The sequence below is a fragment of the Lynx rufus genome, unplaced genomic scaffold, assembly GCF_022079265.1.
Source record: "Lynx rufus isolate CCGP_SWC_20201006 ecotype Redwood Valley unplaced genomic scaffold, mLynRuf1.p SCAF_3, whole genome shotgun sequence".
NCBI lineage: Eukaryota > Metazoa > Chordata > Mammalia > Carnivora > Felidae > Lynx > Lynx rufus.
This window is the reverse complement of record NW_025814845.1, coordinates 9,368,158-9,392,878: the sequence shown is the minus strand read 5'-3', so window position 1 is coordinate 9,392,878 and position 24,721 is coordinate 9,368,158. Positions and strand designations below refer to the sequence as shown.

The window sequence follows — 24,721 nt, the reverse complement described above, 5'->3', positions numbered from 1 at the left end:
TTCTGAATAATGTGTTGTTTGCCTTTTGGAGAAATTAAGAGGAAGGAAATGTCATTCTGCAGCTTCGCACAAGATAGCGAAGAAAGATGGCAGACTGGGAAATTGTCATTTCCTAGGCTGCTTCCGAAAGATACCGCTGGGAGCCAAGGGTTACAGGGAGGTAATGGAGGAACCGGGCAGCCGAGAGCCAGCGTGAGAAACAAGAACTTGGCAGGATGCCTTTTGATCAGCCTTGGTTTCAAAACCATGTGCCAAACGAAGAGGTAGCAGCTTTGCAATAGTCGAGGGTCGTGGAAAGAATGTGGCCTTTGGGATAATTCATTTCTTCGGGTGATGTTAATTGAGCACCTGCTATTTGTTGAGCACCTTTCTGGATATAGGATTTAAAGAAGTTATGCTCACATCTGGCTCCGTTAACGTCTAGCTGTGGGTCTGGGGACAAAGCACTTAGCTTCTCTAAAACTCTGATGGTAGCCTCTGGAAATGGGGATAATCAGTCCTAATCCACTTTTGGTTAAGATAAAATGAGATAAATTTTATCTCAGATTACTCATCTGCAAAATGAAGACAGTAATACCTAAGCTAAAATGAAGATAGTAATACCTAAGCTATTGGGAAATTTAAATGGGGTCGCAGCGACTGGTCGTGTGCCAGACCCCCCAAAATAGTAGATGGCCTTTTTTAGGATTTTTTGGCAGTGGCTCAGGTGAACAGAATTCAAGAACAAACTTTGAGAGCATTTCTGGGGGAAAAATGGGAACTTGTCACATTGGGAAGTTCTCCAGGCTTTAATCGTGCTTTAATCATGCGAAAAATGATGTTCCCCAACCTGTCTGTGTTCACACCAAATGAATATGTGCTTTTAACCAAAATGATCTGACACTTCCTCAGGACGTAGGGTATTAGGCTCTGCCTCAGATCATGAGGGTCGTGGAGATACCACTTGCATGGTACCCCTGGGGAATTTATTTCTCCTAGGGGCCAAACTGAGATTTGCCCATACATGACAGCAGAGCAACACAGAAAGTTCTGGATGCCATGAGAGAATCTCAGGTTGCAAGAATTTTCCAAGAAGGTGGAAACCAGACTCAAAAGAAAATGTCCTATTTGTTAAGGAGAACACCTTACCAAGTGTCACAGTGTGATGGAAAGCACAGACCCTGAGCAAGAAGAGAAAAGAACCACAGTTCCCCGGCTGACCGCAACACAACAGTGTGAGACCAGGCAGAATTTCTTGAACCCTATGAAGTTTCGTCTCCACGGCTGTAAAAACGGCTAAGAGATTTCCAGCTTTCAAAAGCCTGTCATTTTAGGAGCTTCGTGCTATCTGCGTACTGATTTATAAATAATTTGAGACTCTGTGACTGCATCCAAATGTGGTAGCCTAGTATGAACTTGTAGTTAGGTTTTGTGATTTCTTGCTGGAAGCCCCCGTGGTAGTTCTGCTAATTGGTCCCACCAGTTCCCCTGAAGATGCTCACCCCAAGCTCCTCACTGTTCTCAGAGGGCCTGAGGAACACATTCTTTCTCACGTCGAAGGGCCAAAGAGGACAAGGTCAGGCAGATGTCTCCCATAAAACTCTCTTCAACACACACACACACACACACACACACACACACGAAAAGAGTGGGAGCTGAAGCCCCAGCAGGCTAGATCAATTTAATGGCTAGAACAGGAGCAGATTTTCAATCACTGTATACAGATCTTCTGTCAAGGGTCCAGAGATGTTCTCGGAGCACAGAAGTGAAAGGAAAACAATTAGACAAGCACATGAAGAAAGATAAGGAAGGGAAGCTTCCAGTGTGCAGAACTGTAGATAGATGAAGGAAAAAATAAAAACAGGAACTATAATCTGTGATCCCTTTTGAGACTTTTAATACCTGCTGTGGGAAAATAAGCACAGGGAAATGAGAGGCGATGCATCTTCAAGTTTTCACGTAACTCCAGAAGAAAAGTGGCAAAGGGACAGGAGCCTCAGTGCCTTCTCAGTGCTGAGAAGGAAGGAACAAGCACCCGCTTCTACCTGCGGCCTGGCCTCATCAGTCTTTTTACACTGAAATATGTGCATTGAGACTTAGAGGACATTTCATTCATTCATTCATTCATTCAGTATCAATTCATTTTTATGATTGCCTACTCAGTGCCAATTTCTGGTGATGTAAAGGTGGGCAACTCCACCAGAATCCCAGTTTTGTTAGGGAAGCAGCTTGTTATAATGCTGGGTGATAGAGACGTGTTCATAAGCATGGGCTTAAAGGTAAGAGAGGGAGTAAATGGTTGGTTTGGGGGCTAAGGCAAGGAAGCCAAAGCTAAGGAGTCCCTGAAAGCTCTGTGACTTTGGGCCAGTAACCCACCCTCTCTGGTCTCCCATTCCTCATCTGTATGTGTGTGTAGTTGACATGCTAGAAGATGAGGGGAGAAAACCCACGGGCATGAATACCACATGCCAGCCATGTTTCGGGGTAGTGAGTGACAGATTAGCAGGCTGCTACAAAAAGTTTTATAATCACAGTTCTCTTCCCTCTTATAACTTTTTCGAGCAAACCTTCACGTGTTTGAAGAGTTGAAATCTGGCTGCCTCACGTCCTGGTTTAGACTCTGCTGCTCAGAATTAACTGGAGTAGACGGTGGACGTGATGCTCTTTCCTGAGTTTTCTTAACACTTGAGTTCCGGAGTCAAATCCAGCTTTGTGCATAATGTCTTTGCCTCCAGGAAGTCCCCGCACACGTGTCCTTTCCCCATCCTTACAGATCTCCCTACATGCTTCGGATTTCTCTTGAAGAACCACTTCTTTCCTCTTAAAATCTTCCCCTTTCCTACCACACATGTCCCTATACCTTTCTGCGGGTGGCCCAGTACTGAGTTATACCAGTTAAAGGGCCTGCTGCCCTCCCAGCCCCACGGTGCTTGATAACCTACCTCTGTGCTAGGTCCAGGGCAATGCAAAAGTGGATTAGACCTTGTCCTCAAGTCGCTTACAGTCAGCATCTCTCCATTCTCCAGAGACCCCAAACATCAGCATTCCCTTGCCCCAAGCCCTCCAATGTCTTCCCATCCCACTCAGACCAAAGGCCAACATCCTCCTGATGACCTTCATGATTCAACACCTCACAACCTCTCTGGACTCCTTTTCTCTCCTGTTCTCATTGTCACCATGGCTGCCATATTTCTCTCCTAGATGTTTCTCAAAGCTCCCAGGCCTTTGCCCTTTCTGTTCCCTCTACTCAGAATGCTGTTCCTTCTGCCTGAAGTGTTTTTCCCCCCAAAAAACCCTCTTCCTAGTTTCCTCTGAGATTAAGATTGCCAGATAAAATAGAGGATTCCCAGGTGAATTTAAATATCAGATAAATAATGAATAAATTACTATTCTATTTCTTAATTATTATAATAAATTATTCTTTATTAGCTGAAATTCAAATGTAACAGGGCACCCTCTATTTTTATTTGCCAAATATGATAACCTCACCAGAGATCTTTACTCTGATGTCACTTTCTGGGTGATTGTAATAGTTTTCTATTGCTGCCGGGACAAATTACAGATTTATTGTCTTACAGTAGATTAGAAATCTTGGCATGGGTCTCACCGTGTTAAACTCAAGGTGCTGGCAGGCCTGTGTTCCCTTTCTGGAGGCTCTAGGGTAGAATCTCTTTCCTTGCCTTGTCCAGTTTCTAGAGGCCACCCGCACGCCTTGGCTCTTGACCCCCTTCTGTCCTCAAAGCCCCAAGGTCACCTCAGGTCCTTCTCATACTGACTCTCCTTTCTGACTCTCCTTTCTGATCCCCTCTTCCACTTTTTTTTAAGTTTATTTATTTTTGAGAGAGAGAGAGAGAGAGAGAAGGCACATGTGTGCATAAGAGCAGGGGAGGGGCAGAGAGAGAATGCCAAACAGGCTCCACACACTGTCAGGGCAGAGCCCAATGTGGGGCTCGATCCTATGACTATGAGATCAAGACCGGAGTTGAAACTGAGAGTCGGACCCTTCACTGACTGAGGTACCAGGTGCCCCCTTTTCTGCTTTTAGATGCTCTTGTGATTATATTGGACCCATCTGAATAATCCAGACTACTCACTCCCTCCCCAGATCAGCTGATGGGCGACTTCAATTCCCTTTGCCACGTAACCTAACATATTCCCAGACTCCGGGGATTAGGGCCCGGACACCTCTGCCGAGCCACCCTCCAAGCAGTGACTTTAGCCAGAGTACCCAGATTCTGAACCCTCCCAACTCTCACATGTCCTACCTCCTTTCCCTGCTTGCTTTTGCTCTTTGATACTTGTCACTGACATATATCACGTGCTTGTTTCTTTATCTGTCTCCTTCCCTGGAATGTTGTTACGTAAGAGCAGTGATTTTCTTTATTTCTGTTTACCGCAATCTGAGCATCTGGACCAAACAGGGGGCACCTAGTACAAGTTCAATAAATATGTGTTGAATGAGTGAACGAATGAATGCATCCCAATCTCCACCAACCCCATTTTCATACGGCGTCGCCGATGTCTGCATGAACCCTGCTTTTCGCCAACCTCACCTCTGTTCCTGGGTGGGGACAAGGCTGCTTATATAGGCTCCACAGGTGCACCTGATCGCGGCCGGCGGGAGCAACCGAGCGGCTGAACGCTGCATTGCTGAACAATTGCTCCTTCCTTTGAGTCGAAGCGGAGCTGGAGGGCCGTTGCCTGGCAGAAACTCCCAAGAAGGCAGGCGGGCATTCAAAACACAGCCATGCACTGGGTGCTCAGGGCCAAGAAGTCCCTATCCCCACATTGCCCTAAACGGTGGCCATGGGGATGCTGGCCCGCACCCCAGAGCACAATGCTGTCTTTAACAGTCTTGTGGGTATTTGTACCAGGGCGGGAGGCAGGCATCACCACACAGTTAATGTTCAGGAGGGATTATAACTGCACGAACAAGATAGCCCTGTTCCTTGGAAACTGTCACTGACGGCTCCCAAGGACCGTATCCAGATTCCCCTGCTCGCAGTATGAAGATTATTAGGCCCCATTTATAAATGCTAGTGTTTAAATGTTACCTCGTTGTAAGTGCACAGCCTCTTAGTTCCTTGGGAGAAATAACCAGCACGCTACAGATGCTCCCTATTTCCGGTGAGGACCAGCGCGGACCAGCGCGAAGGCCCCCAGCGCTGTGATCAACGGCACTCAGCCTGGGGGGCGGTCTCCACCGCTAGAGCCTCCGAGCCGCCAATATTTGCCTTCGGGGATATTTGGTGCTTTTGTGTAGCCAAACACATCAAAAGAGTGGTGATGCTTTTCTCATGCTTAGGAAACGTGGGTGAAAGAGAAACAGTCCGATATGCACCATATTGCAGCGTCCACGCTGATGGCACCGGTGGGGCCACGTCATGCGCGGAATGCCCTCGCCTGTATCAGCTGCACCTCTCAGCTCTGCTGTGGCCGGAAACTGAGGCCCTGACAAACCTGACCCCTGCCTGGCCACTGTCGCTGGCTCCCTGATTCCATCATGGAATCCAATCATTCCCAGGATTCCGTTCCAGTCGTTCCCCGTCTCCAACACCGTGTCCTCTCTTGCAGTCACATCTGCATTCCCCCTGCTGAAGATGTCCCCCCAACTTTTGTCCCGGCTGCCTCTTCTTTCGCCTGGCCGACGCTTCAGTCATGTTTTTAGGTCTCAACTTAGATATCAGTTCTTCCTGGCAACTTTTCCTGACAGCCCTCATCCTTCTCCTTTATAGTAGCCAATCCATTTGGAAGTCTCGTTTATCACCTGTCTCCCTTCTGGACGGAGGCTTCCAGGGAGGGATTGTGCCGTGTTCACCGCTACATCCCTGCTACCCAAGTTACCACAATTACAACGTGCGTGAAGAGCTGACCTGTTTGCGGATGTCTAATCACCTTTTTTGGGTTTGTTCTCCATCCGGTCATATTCATGTATTCAAGCATGCATTCATTCCACACACATTAGATCCATTGCTTGGTGCGAGATAATATTGAATGAATGAATGAATGAATGAATGAAAGAAACAGGACACAACCCAGCTTTCCAGTTCTTTACCATCTAGTGGGAAACTGGAAGTTTTATGTGTCAGCTTAGCTAGGCCATTGTCTTAGTTTGCTCAGTCTGCCTTAAAAAAATACCATATGGGAATGCAAGCTGGTGCAGCCGCTCTGGGAAACAGTATGGAGGTTCCTCAAAAACCTAAAAATAGAACTACTCTACCACCAGCAATTGCACTACTAGGTGTTTATGCAAGGGATATAGGTGTGCTCTTTCGAAGGGGCACATGCACCCCCATGTTTATAGCAGCACTATCAACAATAGCCAAAGTATGGAAAGAGTCCAAATGTCCATTGATGGATGAATGGATAAAGAAGATGTGGTATATATGTACAATGGAGTATTATTCGGCAATCAAGAGGAATGAAATCTTGCCATTTGCAACTACGTGGATGGAACCGGAGGGTATTATGCTAAGCGAAATTAGTCAGAGAAAGACAAATATCATATGACTTCACTCATATGAGGACTTTAAGACACAAAAACAAATGAACACAAGGGAAGGGAAGCAAAAATAATATAAAAACAGGGAGGGGGACAAAACATAAGAGACTCTTAAATATGGAGAACAAATAGAGCATTACTAGAGGCGTTGTGGGAGGGGGGATGGGCTAAATGGGGAAGGGGCATTAAGGAATCTACTCCTGAAATCATTGTTGTACTATACACTAACTAATTTGGATGTAAATTAAAAAAATAAAAAATAAAAAAACACAGACTGGGTGCCTTAAGCAAGAGAAGTCTGTTTTCTCATAATTCCGGACACCGTCAAGTCCAAAATCATGGTCAGCTCTGACCACAGGCTCCAATCTGGTGAGAGCTCTCTTTTTGGTTTGCAGATGGCCACCTTCTTGTTGCGTTCCTGCTTAGTCTTTCCTCAGCATGTGCACACGGAGAAAGAGCTCTCCGATGTCTCTTCCTCTTCTTACAAGGCCACCGGTCTGTCAGATGACAGTCTTATTTAGCCTTAATTGCCCCCTAAAAGCCCTCTCTCCAAATACAGTCATATTGGTGGTTAGGCTTCAACATATAAATATGAGGGGCCAAATTCAGTTGATAGCAGCTATAGTGCCAGTTATTTAATCAAATGCTAATCTTTTGCTATGAAGATATTGTGTAGGTGTGTTTATCATCTATAACTAGCTGACTTGAAGTAAAATAGATTTACTGTTGGGTGAGCTTTGTTGACAAAGTTGAAGGTTTTAAATTTTTTTTTTTTTTTTACCGTTTATTTATTTTCGAGACAGAGAGAGACAGAGCATGAACAGGGGAGGGTCAGAGAGAGGGAGACACAGAATCTGAAACAGGCTCCAGGCTCTGAGCAGTCAGCACAGAACCTGATGCGGGACTTGACTCACGGACCGCGAGATCATGACCTGAGCCGAAGTCGGCCGCTTAACCGACTGAGCCACCCAGGCGCCCCCGAAGTTGAAGGTTTTAAAAGCAAAACTGGGGTTTCCTGGAGAAGAGGGAAATCTGCCTCTAGACTGAAGCACTGATTCCTGCCTGAGTTTCCAGCCCATGGAAACTGGATTTGAGACTTGCTGGCCCCCTACAATCATGGGAAAGCCAATCCCTTAAAATACACACATACAAGCATGCACTTCCTATTGGTTCTATTTCTCTAGAGAACCCTGACTAATACAGTCATGGGCAATAAAGAGACAGTGTCTGCGGGAGGCCCCTTCATAATCCTGAGCCACTGGTATTCATTTTCACTATCTGACTCATCCAAAGGCACACCATTGGGTCAATAAGAATTTTTAAAATTTCCCTGAAATTTACTCCGAGCCCTACAAGTGACAGACAGAACTCCTTAAATGTTTGTTAATCATTGTAGAGTATTTCCAAGCAGAGTTTTTCTCTTTCCTTTGAAACATTCCAGGACCATGCTGTAGAACTTAGAGATGCTGGCAGAACACCTGGAGAGGGTATCTGAGGCAATGGCCCAGTGGTCAGGACAAGGTATTTATAGGAAACGCAAATTGACTAAACATTTGAGATGTCCCTTGTTTCACCAGAGTCTAATGTTTAGGCTGGGTGCATACATTCACATATACATAGGGCAAGAAACATCTGTAAATTTTTAACAAGTATGTCTTGACAAGTTTCAAAATGTCTTCCAGAAAGCCCCTGGCCCCCAGCTTGGTTATACCCCATCATAATAAACACGCACAGAGCACATTCCATATGCTAGGAATAGGACCCAGGTAAGTACTTTAAGTGGATGGATTTTCTTGTTTTTCCTAACAACCCAGTTAGTTGAGTACTATGGTTATCCCAACTTTCCTGATGGGGAGCCTGAAACACCAAGAGACTGAATAATTCATCCACGGTCATTCAGTTATTAAATAGCTGGAATCTGAACCCAAGCTGAATTTGCACGCTTAACCCCACTACACGTGATGCCTCCTTACACCCAAAGTCCTTCATCTTTTATATATTACCTAATTTCTTACAAACCACAATGTCAATCAGAGTCTATCCAGTAATTACCAAGTAATTTCATAGAGGAAATTTAATATGGTGAATTATGCACAAAGATGTTGGAGCTGGAAAAGCCACCAGAAGATGAGACAACCCCAAGAGTAGCAACTGCCACTCCAGGGGACAAAGGCAAGAGGTGTTACTGCCTGCCACCTGATAGAAGCTATAGGACCTCCGGTGACAGCTGTGGGAGAGGCCGTCTGAACCAGAGAAGACAAGAAATACCCTTCCTTCTTTCTTTGCCCATGTAGTAGACCGAACGGTATCTCCCCAAAATTCACGTTCACCTGGAACCTCATGGTGTGTCCTTACTGGGAAATCTAATGGCCACTGTCCTCATCAGAAGAGGAGCAGACACGGGGGCATAGAGGAAAGGGCCACATGAGGACGGAGGCAGAGACTGGAGTGGTGTAGCTATAAGACAGGAAACACCAGGAGCTGGGGGAGGCAAGGGAGAATTCTACCCTAGAGCCTTTGGAGGGAGTGTTGCCCTTCCAACACCTTGGTTTCAGACTCCCAGCCTCCAGAACTGACAGAAAATACATTTCTGTTGGCTAAAGCCACCAGTTTGTGGCACTTCGTGACGGCTGCCCTAGGAAACTAACCCAACCCACTTCCCTCCATTCTCCCTGGTGCCTCCAGCCGGCCCAACCTCACGTGAAGCCTGTTGGCAAAAGATCTGGTAAATAGTGTGCAGGGGTCTGTCCTCATCAATACAGAGCTGGAAGGAAGGGGCACTATGGAAGGGGGTGCCCATACCAAATGACATGGTGGGAAAATCAAGTCCATAGGATCAGAAGGATAGAGAATGTACTTCCAGGGCCTTGAACCTTCTGTTCCTTGACCTGACAGGTACAGCAGAAACGCCGAGTGTGGTTAGTCTGTTGGGGCCTCCCGAGCTCCGCGTTTTTCTGGTGGGGGTGGTGAGAAAAGCAGCCAGAGGTCGCACACAGGAGTCCTCTCTGGTGGCCTCAAAATTGAGATCAAGGCATAGATACTGAGATGTGCGTGGCTGGCCTGCTTGCTCTGGAAGGAGGATGGCTCCTGAGGTGGCAGCTGCTGCTGGGGAAAGTCACCTCCCCCGGGCCACCACCCACCTCCTCTCCCAGAGCAGAAGAGGCTGCCTTCTCCAGGGCTGGATGTGATAACTTTCCCCGCAATCAATTTGCAAAACAGTTGAGAAAAGGCAAAGGCTCCCCTGGTTGAATCTTCAGATAAAAAAAGAGAGAGAGAGAATGTTTTGAATTTGACAACCAATCTACCTTTAATCCTATCAGGAAATAAACCCAAATCATAATCTGATGTTTTAGAATTGCCTAGCTTCTAAGGGAAAGCATTTCCTTCTCTCTTGTTTTTCATCCTCTGAGGCACAGTGGGTTTTACTCATGTGGATGTCTGTTACTCATTCTTATCTGCTTCTAGGTGTGATTATCTGTTTATTTTGCTTTGGTTTTTTTTTTTTTGTTTCGTTTTGTTGTTCTTTTAGATTCTCTGTATCTTTCTATTGTTTTAATGTAAAATATCTTTCTGTGATATGTCTCTTAATTAAGAGATACTCCTTCACCTTAGATAAGAGTTTGCTTCTTAATCACCCCCACACTCTGATATCTTTTTAATTCAAATTTAGCCAGAGGAGCAAGTTACTGGGGGAGGGGGAGCAGGGGCAAAAAAAACCTCTGGTTTGTGGATTCGAACATTTTGTATTTATCACTGAATTCTAAAAATGGGTTTTTATCAGAGACATCAGCCGCTAAAATGCAATGTAATTGTAATTAACACCCCTTGGAATATTATATCTAGTGACCCCCTAAGTCTCAAGGAGACCAAATGATTTACTCCCCAGCAGCTAACCAATCACATCACACGTTGATCTGGCTCAGAGGAGCCATTGATGCCACTGGTATTTATCCTAATACCAATTTCCATCCTTTGAGTACTGGCCTTGTGCCAGCCTTTGCATTAGATATTTAAATACCTTATTTCAAACTGTCAAAGATAAGTATCATTATCCCCATTTTACAGATGAGGTAACAGATTCAAAGAGGCTAAATTCTTGGCCCAGAACACAGTAGTAAACGGCACACTTGGGGGTTTGAACCCACATGAATCTGGTTCCAAAGCCTGCACCCCTCGTGTATGACCTACCTCTCTGTATAGAGGTCAATACCGTGTACAGGGAGCCATACAAAGGCAATGAGAGCCTGTGTGTGTGTGTGTGTGTGTGTGTGTGTATGCGTGCGCGCACGCAAGTTTTAAGGAAGAGGACTTTTCTTAAGTTTATTTACTTATTTTGAGAGAGAGAGAGAGAGAGAGAGCATGCACAAGTGGGGCAGAGAGAGAGGAAGAGAGAGAGAAAATACCAAGCAGGCTCCACACTGTCATCACAGAGCTTGACCTCACAAACTGCATGATCATGACCTGACCTGCACATAAGAGCCAGCTGCTGAACTGACTGAGCCACCCAGGCACCTCACAATGAGAGAGCCTTTGAACTTGGTATCTTAGTAGCGATTTAAGCCACTCATATGTAGAAAGGTAGACAACAGAACAGTTTGTTGTTAAGAACACATCATTGGAATCAGGCAGACTTGACTACGAACCTCTTCTCTGCCCTTCGAATAGCTGTAAAACCTTGGGTACGTTATAGGAATCACACTCTTTACTATCAGCTCTAGGTGACTTAATGGCTTTGAGTCTGAGTTTCCTCACCTGTGAAAGTGGGCCAGTAGCTGGTGAGGGTTAATGATCTAATATACGTCAGGTACGTACTCCAGGGACAGGCATAGGTTAGATACTCCACCGTGATTATTAAGTTACGACTCAGCAAATATTTGAGTATGCCTAATACTGTGTTAAATAGAAGGGAGAGAAAAGTGAAATATGGCTTGCTATATAGATAAGCAGATGAAACAAGTCCACAAGAAAGGAATATTCCCAATGCAAATATAAACACGAGGACGTACCTAGATTCGTAATAAGTGCTATAGAAGCAGAAGTCCCTTGTGGGCGGGGATGGTCAAAGACAGATGTGGGCTTTGAGCTGGACCTTGGAGGACATTAATGGTCATATTGGTATGACTCAAATGTGGTTTTCAGGCCAGGACCAGACTGTAAACTCAAGGAAGCTTGCTCTGGAATATAAATCAACTGCATTGTTGAACACATTGTTTAGTTCATCTGACTTTTTTTTTTTTTTTTTTGACATAAGATTTTCTCAGTGAAGGAGGCAGTGAACTGAATTACACTGTGCCTCAAGCTGCTTATCCTGTCACGGAAACACAACAAAGAGTTTGTAGACCACCTACTTTGAGCAGCACCGGTTTAGAAGAGAGGTCAGCAATCTTTCTGTGAAAGGCCAGAGAGTAAATATTTTCAGGTTTGCGGACTATATGAATGCTGTCACAACGATTCAGTTCTGGTGTCACTTCACAAAAGCAGCTACCAACGTTGCGTAAGCATGGCCATATTCCGCCTACAGACTGTAGCTTGCCAACCTCTGGTTAAAAGGACTGGGAATGAGGGGAGGTCTTCTAGGTGGTCTTCTAGGTCTTCTAGGTGGGAATGAGGGGAGGTCTTCACAACATGAAGAAAGGCCTGAGCTGGCATTGAAAGAGTAACCTTGGGCAAACCTATATACCAAGACTATGTGGCTCAGGCTCAGAGGATGTCATCCATCATCCAGGAAAGAGTGGATCAGAATGTTGGCAGTAGACGGGACCTAGGTTTGGGAGTTAGCCAACTGCCAGCCCCAGGGCGTTAGCTTTCTCCTCGCCAGAGCCGCCTCTGACGAGCATCACCTATTTCTGGGACTGGCTTTGGGCAGGGAGTTGAACAAGAAGAACAAGGAGAATCAAATGTCTCCGGGAGAACCGTCCGATGAAAACAAAGCAAAACACAATACTGTCTACATTTGCTCGGCCCTTTGTTACTGTGACCAGTCCCAGGACTAGCTGAGATCTTCCTACCTGGTCTGGACATGTAGTAATTGAGTACATGCGTGTGCATTTGTGCAAAGCCTTCTGCATAGAGGAGGCAATTGGTTGTTTATCAAATGGACAAATTCATCACCTCTAAGCCCCCGGGACGATGCCTGATTTGTCTGCTATTAGCAAATGACTCCTTGCTATAAATCTGGCCAAGCTGTTTATTATCCATCCACGCATCCATCCATCCACCCATCTATCCATCCTTCCATCCATCTATCCTTTTACTCACCCAGCAAGTCACTGTTGTAGCTACAGGCATTGATTCCATACCCAAGGGTCAGTGCTGGGGCCAAAATCCCAGAACATGAAGTCAGAAGCATAAGGAGATCAAGCCTAGCTTAAAATTCTCACTAAATCTGCAAAAAGGTGTCCTTGCAGCTTTGCTGGGGTGGGCGATAGCTTTCTTTGGGATCCTAGCTGGACCTGGCGGGGGCTGAATGTTCAGGGGCTTCATACTCAAAATGAGATCTCAAGCCTTGCTGACTCCTGCCCCCTTCCACAGTGTTCTAGAATTCCTCCTGGTACCCCCCCCCCCCAAACACCACCACTGGAGGAAACCAAACTAAATGAGAGCCCTGCACGCAAGGTGCTACAGAAGTTGCAGAAATGCTGTCTGGGACCTTCCTCTTCAGGCAAAGGGACCCAACCACTAAGACCTTTGCAGCAGGTCCAAGTTTGCATATGAAATTGTGCCTCTAAATCAAAGGACTCTGTTACTATGCTTAGCTCCATTAACATGCAGTTGACTCATGTGTGTGTATGTGTGTGCGCGCGTGTGCGTGCGTGGGGTGGAGCAAAAGGCACGTGTACCGTAGCCTGGTTTACACTTATGACACACAGGGAACTCTTTCCCTAGAGTCTATGGTTGGGAGTATAAGAGGGTTCATAAACCTCCAGATATTTTGTACAAAATTCGAGAGGCAGGCTGCCTAGCCTGCACCAGCTTCTCAGGGGGGTCCAAGACCCCAGGGACAGCGGGAATCTTGGCTCCAGAAGGAACTGGCCAGTGGCTGCGGGAACCGCTCCCCCAGCTGTCTTCCTGATCTCGTTTCATAACGCCCCAGGCCTTGGCTGTGGCCCGAAGGCACTGGCTTGCTGCGTGAGAAGGCAGGCTCTTGTCTGAGTTAGTTCCGCCACCTACAGCATGCAGCCCAGCAAAGCCAGCGCACCTCCACAGCAGGCTCGCTTGTTTGCACACAGGAATCCAGGGGAAGGCTGCCTCTCCAGCCTGGGAACCCTCCCCAGGAAGGCAAAAACATGGCTTCGGGGATTCCTGATTAGTATTCAGAGATAGGAATTCCTTTGGGGTGGGTTGCCGTGATGGGAAAGTATTTTTACATTAAAGGGGGAGGGATCAATCCTGAGGATTAGCACCTGAAAAAAAAGTGCTGCCCCAAAGCCCAGAGAGGAAAGGAAAGGAAGGCACCACAAAAAGAAGTAGATGATGAGCTCCCAGGTTCTCAGGATAAAGGCAACTCTCCTGTGTGCCAGCATGTATCCTGCCCAGGGCCCCTCTGGGTCCACAAAGGTCACTTTGGCCATCTGACTTGTCATGTAACGAAAATACTTGCTTCACGGAGATGTGATTCCCGGAGATGCCTGACGTGGAAACTCGAGGAGTTTTCTTACTATCCTGAAATCGTTCCAAAGGGGGCTGAAGCCTCCCTGAGGGCAGAGATCCTATTATCCTCATTATGTCCCCAGCGCCAAAGCAAGAGTGCCTGACACTTAGAAGAAAGCGCAGTAAATGCTTGTGGATGTAAAGTAATAGAAATGTCATCTGTTTGACTGTCTGTGCTGTACTTGTTAACACGTAATTGTAATATCTACTGTTTGTTGACCTCTGATGTGTCAGACATATTACCTCAAATTCTCACAACAACACACAAGATGGGTATTGTTTTGCAGGTGAGACGGAGCCCCGGCACTCTTCAGGGACTCCCCCAAGGGTGCATACCTAGTGCGGAATTAAAATCCATACCTAGACCTCTCGCCATTTCTCAAGAACGGGGAACGGGCCAAAAGGAAACGGCCTGAAAACTTAACGTTGTGGGGTTTTTTAATTAAAAAAATGTTTTCCCAGCCCTTAGAACTTCCCTGAAAGCTTTTCCTTTCTCACTCACCTAGCTTAGTAATAGATGCAAACATCTTCCGACCCTGTCTGCATCTCGCAGTGGTCCTCCTTTGACGGATAATCCGCCCTTATCTCTGTTTGTAGAGATGACTATGGAAGCCTTTACTCTGGTCTGCTGAACATCAGCCATTGGGGGAGACCCGCGGCCGTCTATGGCTTGCACGTACTTTGATTTCCAGCGAGGAATTCTTAATGGAGTAATGTCCACATCGAGTCTTCACGGTGTGGGAATGTGGAGCTCATTGCACAGGAATCTCCCCTCTTTCGTGGGGTCTTCCTCACTAACACTTTACGTTTCAGGGAGGACTCCAAATAAGCAAGAAGATAGACAAGATTGAAGATGTACCATCACGCATCCAGATCTCATTACTTGACAGCCTGATCCACTAGGGTTGAGTGGCTTTGTCTCTTTGGCTGACACATGTCATTTAGGCTTTGAAGTCTTCCTCTCTTCTTCCTGAGAAACTGCAATGGGAAAGAGATTACAGTTGTCCTTTCAACGGAGTTAGCGGTTTGGGTCAAGTTTAGATCATTGTTAGGTAAAAAGAGCAGACGATGTTTTCTAGATGAAGGTAATCTTGATTATCATGCTTAGGCTTGAGAAGAGAGGAGCAGCATGGGCAAGTGGGGTTAAGTGAGAAGAGAGTGGAATTCAAGCTGGAAACCACAGGGAATTTGCACATGTCTTGCTGTTTATATGTATCTTTTCTAAAGCCTAGCACATATGTAGGGCAGCAGACTTCGGGAGTATGTATCAGAATATGACAGGGGCATGCTTTTCCAAAAGGCAGATTCAGGACCCCAGCTCCAGACCCAGTGAAACAGAAGGGGAAAAATCTGGAAATCTGCCTTTTTTTAATCTTTATTTTTTTTTTATTAAAAAAAATTTTTTTTTCAACGTTTATTTATTTTTGGGACAGAGAGAGACAGAGCATGAACGGGGGAGGGGCAGAGAGAGAGGGAGACACAGAATCGGAAACAGGCTCCAGGCTCTGAGCCATCAGCCCAGAGCCTGATGCGGGGCTCGAACTCACAGACCGCGAGATCGTGACCTGGCTGAAGTCGGACGCTTAACCGACTGCGCCACCCAGGCGCCCCTTAATGTTTATTTATTTTTGATAGAGAGAGAGAGAGAGACAGAGCACAAATGGGGAAGGGGAAGAGAGGGAGAGGGAGGGAGACACAGAATCCGAAGCAGGCTCCAGGCTCTGAGCTGTCAGCACAGAGCCCCACGCAGGGCTCAAACCCACAAACCTCGAGATCGTGACCTGAGCGGAAGTCAGACATTTAACTGACTTAAGCCACGTAGGTGCCCCTAGAAGCCTGCATTTTTAATTATCAACTCATTTGGTTCCGATGGAAGTGTTACCTAGACCATACTTTCAGGGACATTGGCATGGAAAAAATCCTCCGGTCTTTCTAAAGACACCTTAAATGCATCCATTCACTTGAGCCAAACCTAGGGACACAGAGATAAAAGGCACAGTCTCAGCATTCAAAGAGTTCAAGGTCAAGTGGAAGAAAGACTAGAAGCAGATAGTTGCAAAGCATGGATGAGTACATTCGTGAAGCAGAAAGGGCTGGGTGCATGGAGAGAACCACAGAGAGGCACCCAATTCAGCCTGCGTAGGGAGATGCAAAACCTAGAGATGAAGGCGAAGGTGTAACAGGAGCAGTGACCTTGTCGCAAGGACGAGTGGGCATTATTGGCCAAGAAGAGGGGAGGGGAGAATTCCAGGTGAGAGGGAAACCAGTGGATAAAAGCCAACGTGTCTGCTGAGTAATGACAGAAGGGAAGGGGGTAGTCGGAGCGATGGGCCGAGGAAGGAGGAGATTGCACATCTGCCTTTCATAATGAACTAGTGTTTTTCCACATGGGAGGGTGCATTGCCAATATCTGTGTGGTTGTAATTGCAACAGTACTGGATGCATCATTCCAGGTTGTGGTCTTTGTCTTCTTCGATACGGCACTCTCCATGTGGCAGTATTCTGGTGAGCTTCCGACGGGAGAAGGAATTCAGAAAAGTTCAAGGCAATCCTAAATGGATTTCCGTTCTCGTTTCATTCATTAATCTTTGTCATCAGATGTCTTGGACCGAAGTAAATCCGAAAAATCTAACCGAAGGAGGGAAGAAAGCAACAGTGTGCAGCGCCACAGAAAAAGCCCCCACGCTGAACTAATGTGGGCATATGTTACTGACATTATCATCATGTGTAAAATACAAACGAGCACATGGATAAAAATAAAATAGTGTTCATCACGGGCCTTGATAAGAATGAGGATCAAAAAAGTACTTGCAGTCGCCACTCTGTTCTCCAGAGTTTAAAAGATGGCTTTCACTGCCACGTAATCTACATAAACTAGCATTGTAACTCACAGTGTGTGGTTATACAAACAGGAACAACAGCAGAAACCAGAGGAGAAATCAGAGCCTGCTGTGCTCCACGGAAGAGAGCTTTTTTTTCTTTAACCAGAAAGGATCATTTGAATTCAGAATAGAGCTACATACATCCACCCAAGAGTTTGTACGGAATGTGTCCTTGGATATGCACACGCGTGCGTGTGTGCGGGTATAAATCACATTCAGCTATAATATGGTAGTATAAATAATAGTAAATGAAGTGGGCATTATCAGGTATTGGTAGTATTTCTCTTCCTCCAAACTTGCACAGAGAAAATCAAAAGCAGGAGAAAAAGAGAAGTACCTTTCAGCTTTCTAATTGTTTGCAGCTGTTGACATTACTTACTGCAAATAATATCATCAAGTAGCGAAACGCCAACGTCTTTGAACTTCTTTGCAGTTGTGTGTAATACTGGAGCCAATGCAGGAGCTGATGTCGAGACATAAAACCTACAACCTCAGTCCACGAGACTGCCTGAAGACCTGCTTGTTTCAGAAGTGGCAGCGAATGGTAGCACCACCAGGTACGACCTCGTTCTTCCCTCCCATTCTAAAAATGCGTCTTCTGAGGGAGGCCTCTTTTGGGGATAAGATGATGTGAGAAGGAAAAGTAGCTCGTTATGGACATTTAGACTGGGGGACATCTAATGTGTAAAATAAAAACATCCTTAGGAATCATCTGCAATCTCACTTGGGACCTGAGACCCACAAAAGTCAACTGATTTATTCAGTGTTACCAAGGTCACTGGCAAAGCCGAAATCAGAACCAGGGTTTCCTGTCTCCCAGTCTAGTCTTTGTTCCACTGGACAAGACTGATGGCTTCTCACAGTCTGTTGTTATTTTGCTTGGTTTTTTGTTTGTTTGTTTGCTTAAGAATCATAGAAATTATAGGAACGAAAGGGAGGAAGGGAGGATGGAAGGGCAAAAGGAAAGAAAGAAAAAAATAAATAAATTGGTTCATTTTTAAAGATAGATCTAATATCAAAGGGTACTCTGATCATGAAGAGAATACATAAAAGATTCCATTTTCCTCACTTCCTTAGAAGGCAGTTTAGATACTATAGTCTCCTGCTGAGGTTCTGAAATTACTGCTTCCAGTTATCATTAATTGTCATTCTATCTAATACATTTTTACTCCCAGGCGTGTGTCGAGCCTCATTGATCATAAAAGCAAAACGTATCCATTCGCTAAAAATTATTTTTATAAAGAGTAATTATTAACACAAAGCACATAGCTTTCTGAATCACAAAATATAATGGTCACCTTCCACTGGTAATTGGCGAGGCATTTTATATAAAATGAAGATAGACTTAGCCAAGTACATACTTAGACATCTGAGAAAATGGGCATTATTTTACATAGAATAGTTACATCCCCCTCTTAGAGGAATTTTAGACATTTAGAGCACTATTTTTCAAACACATTAAATGTGCTTAAATTATATTCTCTTTCAATATCAATAGGGCTTTATGAGAAAAAATAGTTCACTCAATAAATGCTTTGAGAACCTGTATTTTCCTTCATATGCATATATAATTTATATATTACTTATTAATTAAAACATTCATTCAATAGTTATTTATTGAGCCCCTCCTAGGTGCCAGGCACTGTTCTAGTCACTAGAGGTACAGCCCTGAATGAAACAGAAATCCCAGCCCTCACGGACCTTCCATTCTTTTGCCGAATCCTCATTATAACCTTATGAGGTACTTATTATTTCCTATTTAAATATACAGGGCCTGAAATTTATTTTTTTTAATGTTTATTTTTGAGAGAGAGAGAGAGAGACAGAGAGACAGAGCACGAGGGGGGAGGGGCAGAGAGAGAGGGAGACACAGAATGCGAAGCAGGCTCCAGGCTCTGAGCTGTCAGCCCATGAGCAGTGAGATCCCAAGAGTAGTGAGATCATGACCTGAGCAGAAGAAGTCCGTGGCTCAACAGACTGAGCCACCCAGGCGCCCTGAGGGCCTGAAATTTAAAGTAGTAATTTGCCAAGGTCAGTCTCATAGCTCATCAGTGAAGGAGGCCTGTGTCACAATAGGTTTTTATGTCTCCAGAGTTCACGACTCTCTTACCTCAGCTACCTGCTGCCAATGGGAATAATCCAGAGCACACAGTTTCGGTATATTTCCCCCAAATTTCATGAAGGAATACAGATACCAAAAAAAAAAAAAAAAAAAAAAAAAAAAAGTAGTTTTAATTCTTGAGGTAATGGAAGAAGCTATTTGTCAGGGGAACTAAGTATCTGATTGACTTTGAATGTGTCACTCAGCTCTCTTCCAGCATCATGAGCTGGAAAAATTCTATTTCCTGTTTCCACAACTTTTAGGAGCAGCACCCATAACTCTCTACAGATAGACATGTTAGGACCTTTGGTGAAGATCTTTGGGGCACCTGGGGGGCTCAGTAGGTTAAGCATGCGACTCCCTCCGGATTCTGGCTCAAGTCATAATCTCACAGTTCATGAGATCGAGCCCCGTGTCAGGCTCTGTGCTGACAGTGCAGATTCTGCTTGAGATTCTCTCTCTCCAACCCCCCCCTTCTGCCCCTCCCCTGCTTGCACACATACACTCACTTGTGCTCTCTCAAAATAAATAAACTTAAAAAAATTAATCATGTTTACAAAAAAAAAGAAAAAAGAAAATCTTTGCACATAAGAGACAAAATATTTACAAAAGAAGAATTGGTATATAAATAGGAACACAATCCTCTTCTTCCTCAAATGTTAGGGGGGATTTGGTGGACTAAGTGCCCTTTGAAATGAGCCTTAAAGGCAATCCTCCCCACTGCCCATCAGAAGCGCATAAATGTTTTAAGAAAATGCTACAAGGCTCTCTCGCTGGGTCCCTGGCTCACCTTCTCTCCATCAGCGCTGGTTCAAAAGAGGGTTAGCAAAAAGGATGCTTTTACGTGACGTTTCCAACTTAGTAAATGCCTGGAAAAAGTTTCCGCAGATTTCTCATTTACAAAACAAAGATCAGAATAGAACCGAATTAACAGAGTCGCCAGGAACATACAATAGTCGTGACATAAAACACATGAAACAGATGAAACCATTACGAGCATGAAAACATTGTGTACTTCTCACACCACCTAATAGGTAAACAAATAACATCCTCCGGCCCCACATCACCACACGTCCCTCTGCTTCCACTAAGACGTTGTTCAGCTGTCGGTCCGCAGTATTTTCCTCTGTTTCTAAGCGGGACTTGGATGCAAAGATCTAGTTCCCCTTCGTGCAGATGCTGGCCCTAGCACACTTCGACCTTCTCCCCCGAGCAACTTTGAAATGAGCAGCATTCTTTTAACACCGGGGTCCAAACCATGCGACCTGAGAACTGTACTGAGCTAGGGATCCTACGTGTGACACTCTCAGCTGATAGGACTCATGCTTCCTCTTTTCTGTACCTGAGCATCTCAAGGTCTGCGCTGGCCTGCAACCAGGTGCCGACTGGGAGATGCTGGTCTACCACCTTAACTCGTTTTCACCCTTTCTCTCATTCCTCGGAGGCCCCCCGGAGGAACGCAGAGCCCTCCTTTCCCCCTAAAGAGCCAACAGTCCAGAGAAAAGGGTTTTCTCAAATTCTGTAATGGTGATAATATGTTTCACGCGACTCTTAACGGTGGTATTTGCGGCTCGCCCCTAAAATACATTTACTAGACTGCAGGCACGTGTCTAACGGTAGAGAGAACAGTGAAGCACAAATCGTTTGATCTAGAGACCAAAGAAAAGAGTTGCACCCATTTGGTGCTAAAAGGATAAAGCCACGGCTTCCTCCCTTCACTTAGCGTGAAGCTAAAAGAAACGGCAACAATGTAGAGTGTGCTCTTTGTCATTTACAAGCACAGCTTCCTTGGGGGGACGGTATGGTGACGGTTGCCCCAGATCTGACCCTCCATCCATTGTCCGTATTGCAGCAGAACCCACACGGCAGCCGACCACGAAGCGGAGAAAAAGAAAAAACTCCACCAGCAGCACGTCCAACAGCAGCGCCGGGAACACAGCCAACAGCACCGGCAGCAAGAAGAAGACGCCAGCCGCTAACCTGAGTCTGTCCAGTCAGGTACCTGTAAGTCTCGCTTTCCTCTTAGGCCCGAAATCCCGCCTCGGCCTGTCCTCCGCCTGCTGGGGGCCCAGGGAAAGTCCCCGTTAGCCGCTCCTGCCTTCTGGGTTGGGGGCGGGGGAGGGCCAGGCAAGGGCAGGGGGAGGGTGGGTGGGAGGAGCTCTACCATGGAAACCTTCCCCTGCAAACTGGGAATTAGGAAGGAATATTAAGCGTCTGCGCTGCACAGGGACCTGAATTACAGAGCCGTCAGAGGCACAGACAGGAGATGTGTCACGTGAGGCTTAATTAAAATATCACTTAGCGCCATGCCTGGTGGCAGAGAAGGGGCCCTCGGCAAGATCCCCGGGGACCCCTGTGCTCCCCTGGAAACTAGCTTCCGGCGTTCAGGCTCTATGTTGTAATTTGACTGGGCCTTCCCAACATGGGTGCCCTTCTCATTTTGAGACTCAGGTAATTAACTCTCGGCCACTAAAATCGCAGCTCAGTGGATGCCACTTGACCCATTTCATTAGCTCAGGGGGAGGGTCCGCCCTTGGTTTGGTCTCAACTCTCCTGACCTCTTGACCCTTTCTTTCATTTCTGGGTCTTGACAAAGGAAATGGGCCGCTTAGAAGGGGGCTTCTTTGAACTCCGAGGCTGACAGCTGACGGGTGTCCCCAAATAGCGCGTTGCCCGTGTGGGCACTTTCTTCATCTCCATTTTTTCTTTTTCAAGTTCTGTCCTGTCTGCCTACTTCCTTCCTGACTCCAGATTCCTCAGCCCAGTGTTAGATCATTTATCGCTTTTAAATTCTCATGCTCCTCTAAACATTTCTCGTCCCTCGTCCCCTCCACGATTACTTGTGGGTGTCCTTCTCTGCTGCCCTTGTCACATCACCCTGTCTCCAGGCGTTTGACTGTCGTTTGAACCCTGATACTTCCGTGGTGCTTCATGGCTATCCCTTGGATACCATGTCTTCGGAAATGTGTTCTATTTCTTATTACTTCCCTCAACGAGTACAATTTTACCTTTTCTCTTTCACACCTTCTTCCCTGTCTTGGTCTGTTGTCCTCATATCTCTCCCCATGTGAGAGTGGATTCTTCTTTCATGGGGTTTCTCCACTTACTTCTAAATGTGTCTTTCAAATCTGGCCCCAACCCACTTTTACCCACTTTCCATCGGTCGGTTTTCTTTGGCTAGAAGGAACCCCATCAGTACCTGAGAATCACCTGGGCCACTGAGACTCTTCTCCTGTCTTCCATAGACAGAGGGTATGGTTTTCATCATCACTGCACTAGAAAGAAAGGGTCATGGAGAGAGTGGCCAGCCTGTGGGGAAGGTACCATTTTAATTTTAAGACCGCTAGGAATTATAGTTTTTAAATAATGCCAGACTCACCTCTGTTTTCTGAACTGGCTAAAGAGTCAGAAAAAAAAAAATCAAAGAAAAAAAAAAAACAGAGTCTTTTTATTAAGGTACCAATAAGTTAGGCCCACTTCTGGTTAAATTGGAAAATACACAGAGAAAATGGCCTGGTATAAATAAATCAACCCCAAAGTGCACACAAGTAGCCCATTATTCATCTACTCCTGGAGTTTTAGAAACTAACATTTGTTAGTTTCCTCTAGCAAATGGAAGTGCATTCCAGAGAATTCTGGAACTGTGGCATTGCTCCTTAAAGGCACAGTGACTGCAAGAATTCAGTTCAGTTCAGCAGTTGTTTTGAGTTCCTACTATGTGCCCCACACCGTACCAGATATCAGCAATACCGAGATTAAACAACCACAACAAAAACCCAGGCCCTGTCGGTCACTGAAGAGCTCAGTCTCTCCTGCCAGCTCAGTCTCCCGGTGTCAGCCAGCAGGGTACAGCACTGAGCAGGATTCTGAGGCCTTGGGTTTGGTGGGCCATCCATTGGTGATGTCTGCCTCAGGTGTAGAATAGCAGTATGTGTGTCACAGATTTCGACATCCCTAGCCTCGTCGGAAACATTTCAATTTTATTTTAAAGGGCACATAGTCTGTTCCACTCCCTTATGCTCCTATCCTCCAAGCCAACAACTACATCTTAGTGGAGGATCCCTGTGTCGAGAGGGCTTTTAATGAAGTGAGACCCCTTGGACTTCGAGAGAACAAGGCACCATTAGAAAGCGAGAGCAGAATGCCAGCACCACCCCCGCACCATGCAATTCAAGATGTTTCAATGAAGTCAAGCTTACAGATGGCCAAGGGGGGGCAGGAAAAAGCCACCGCCACGTTAGGAAAATGTGCACATTTCGGGGTGCACTCTTGCTGAATGGACCTTCCGCGATAGGCATCGTCTGGCTTGTAGCGACCCCCTCTTTTAACCCTGTGTACTGAATTACCGACACGATTTGACTGTTGAACTAGAACGCGATCTGCAGGCACAAGGGCTGCCTCGTTCGAAGGCACGGCCAGGTTCTCTGTGCCACCGTGACCACAGCTGTGGTCCGCCTGGCTGCCGCGGCAGCAAACGTGCGTGTCCGGCGAGGACTAGGGTTTAATCCTTGGATTCTGCTTCTCACTCCATGAGCAGGGGCTAGGAGCGATCCCGAACTGCAGCCTCAACCCTGGGAGGGATGGAGACCTGTGTCATTCAACAGCAGTGACCCCTTCTGGCCAATTTAAGGAGAAGCATTGAGGGGCCCTGAAAGGAGTCACTTCCAGTCCTCCTCAGAGGTTGGTGGTCCTTGCACGGGGGATTAGTGAGAAGATGTGACAATGGGCGTGGCGCCTCCAGGCCTCCGGCGAGGAGCAGAGGTCTGCCTCAGGGGGAGCGAAGGGCATCCGGGGTTACCCTCAGACAGACCAGCCCTGCCTCCTGTGGGACACACGAGATAGCAGAGACGGGAAGGATAATGCAACTCTCACTACTCATGTCGAACGTTGGGGGGATTTTTTAAAGATGGGGGGTTGGGGAAAACGGGGCCAACATCCGCTAGGTAGAGGCAGCCCAGAACGTGCACTATGTCTCCGTTCGTTTTGTGTGAGGCTAACCGAGTGAGACTGTCCGAGCAGAGAACCACTCTTTGAGTCTGTAGGTTTAGAAGAAGCAGGTAGAGCCCCGTGCATAGCGGCCTAAGCGGCCTCAGGTATCTATGCACATGAGAAGCCCACGGCACACATCTGTCATAGCTTGCCATCTGTCACTCATCCGCACAGGTACACACAGGATTATGTATCTGGCTAAGGATTTTCTCGTACAATCAGGAAGGCAAATGTGGCATCACTCTGAAATTTAGGATGCTTACAACTGTCCATGCCTGTTCCAAACATGACAAGCCTATATCAGTCCCATTTGAAGTGACTCAAATCACTATTTTCACAGTACTTTTCTTGAATAACTGTTATTTTCTGATGCAATGAAGGCACCTGGAGTGTCGAGAACTTTTTCTAATGTCACGCTTAAGCTGCCTTCTGATTTTTCTCCTCTGTTTCCAAATTACGCTTACCTCCTCACACTGCCCCAGCCTCTCTCGATGACCTTGGACTCACAGTACTAATGCGGACCCACGTGGTCACTTCCCACACCCTTCCCCTGCCCTGTGACACCTTATGCATGTGTTTTCCGACCCTTTCAACGTGTGCTGCACGTAAGTCATGAAA

General features: G+C 46.2%; 1 protein-coding gene across 1 annotated transcript in view; it reads left to right on the top strand.

Moving 5' to 3' along the window:
• The window catches only part of LDB2 (LIM domain binding 2), a 102,551-nt gene that overhangs the window by 74,440 nt on the left and 3,390 nt on the right, over nt 1-24,721 (top strand). The window contains exons 5-6 of the mRNA XM_047091364.1: nt 17,447-17,570; nt 20,967-21,112. Coding sequence (XP_046947320.1) covers nt 17,447-17,570; nt 20,967-21,112 — 270 coding nt within the window. The remainder of the gene's footprint in view (nt 1-17,446; nt 17,571-20,966; nt 21,113-24,721) is intronic.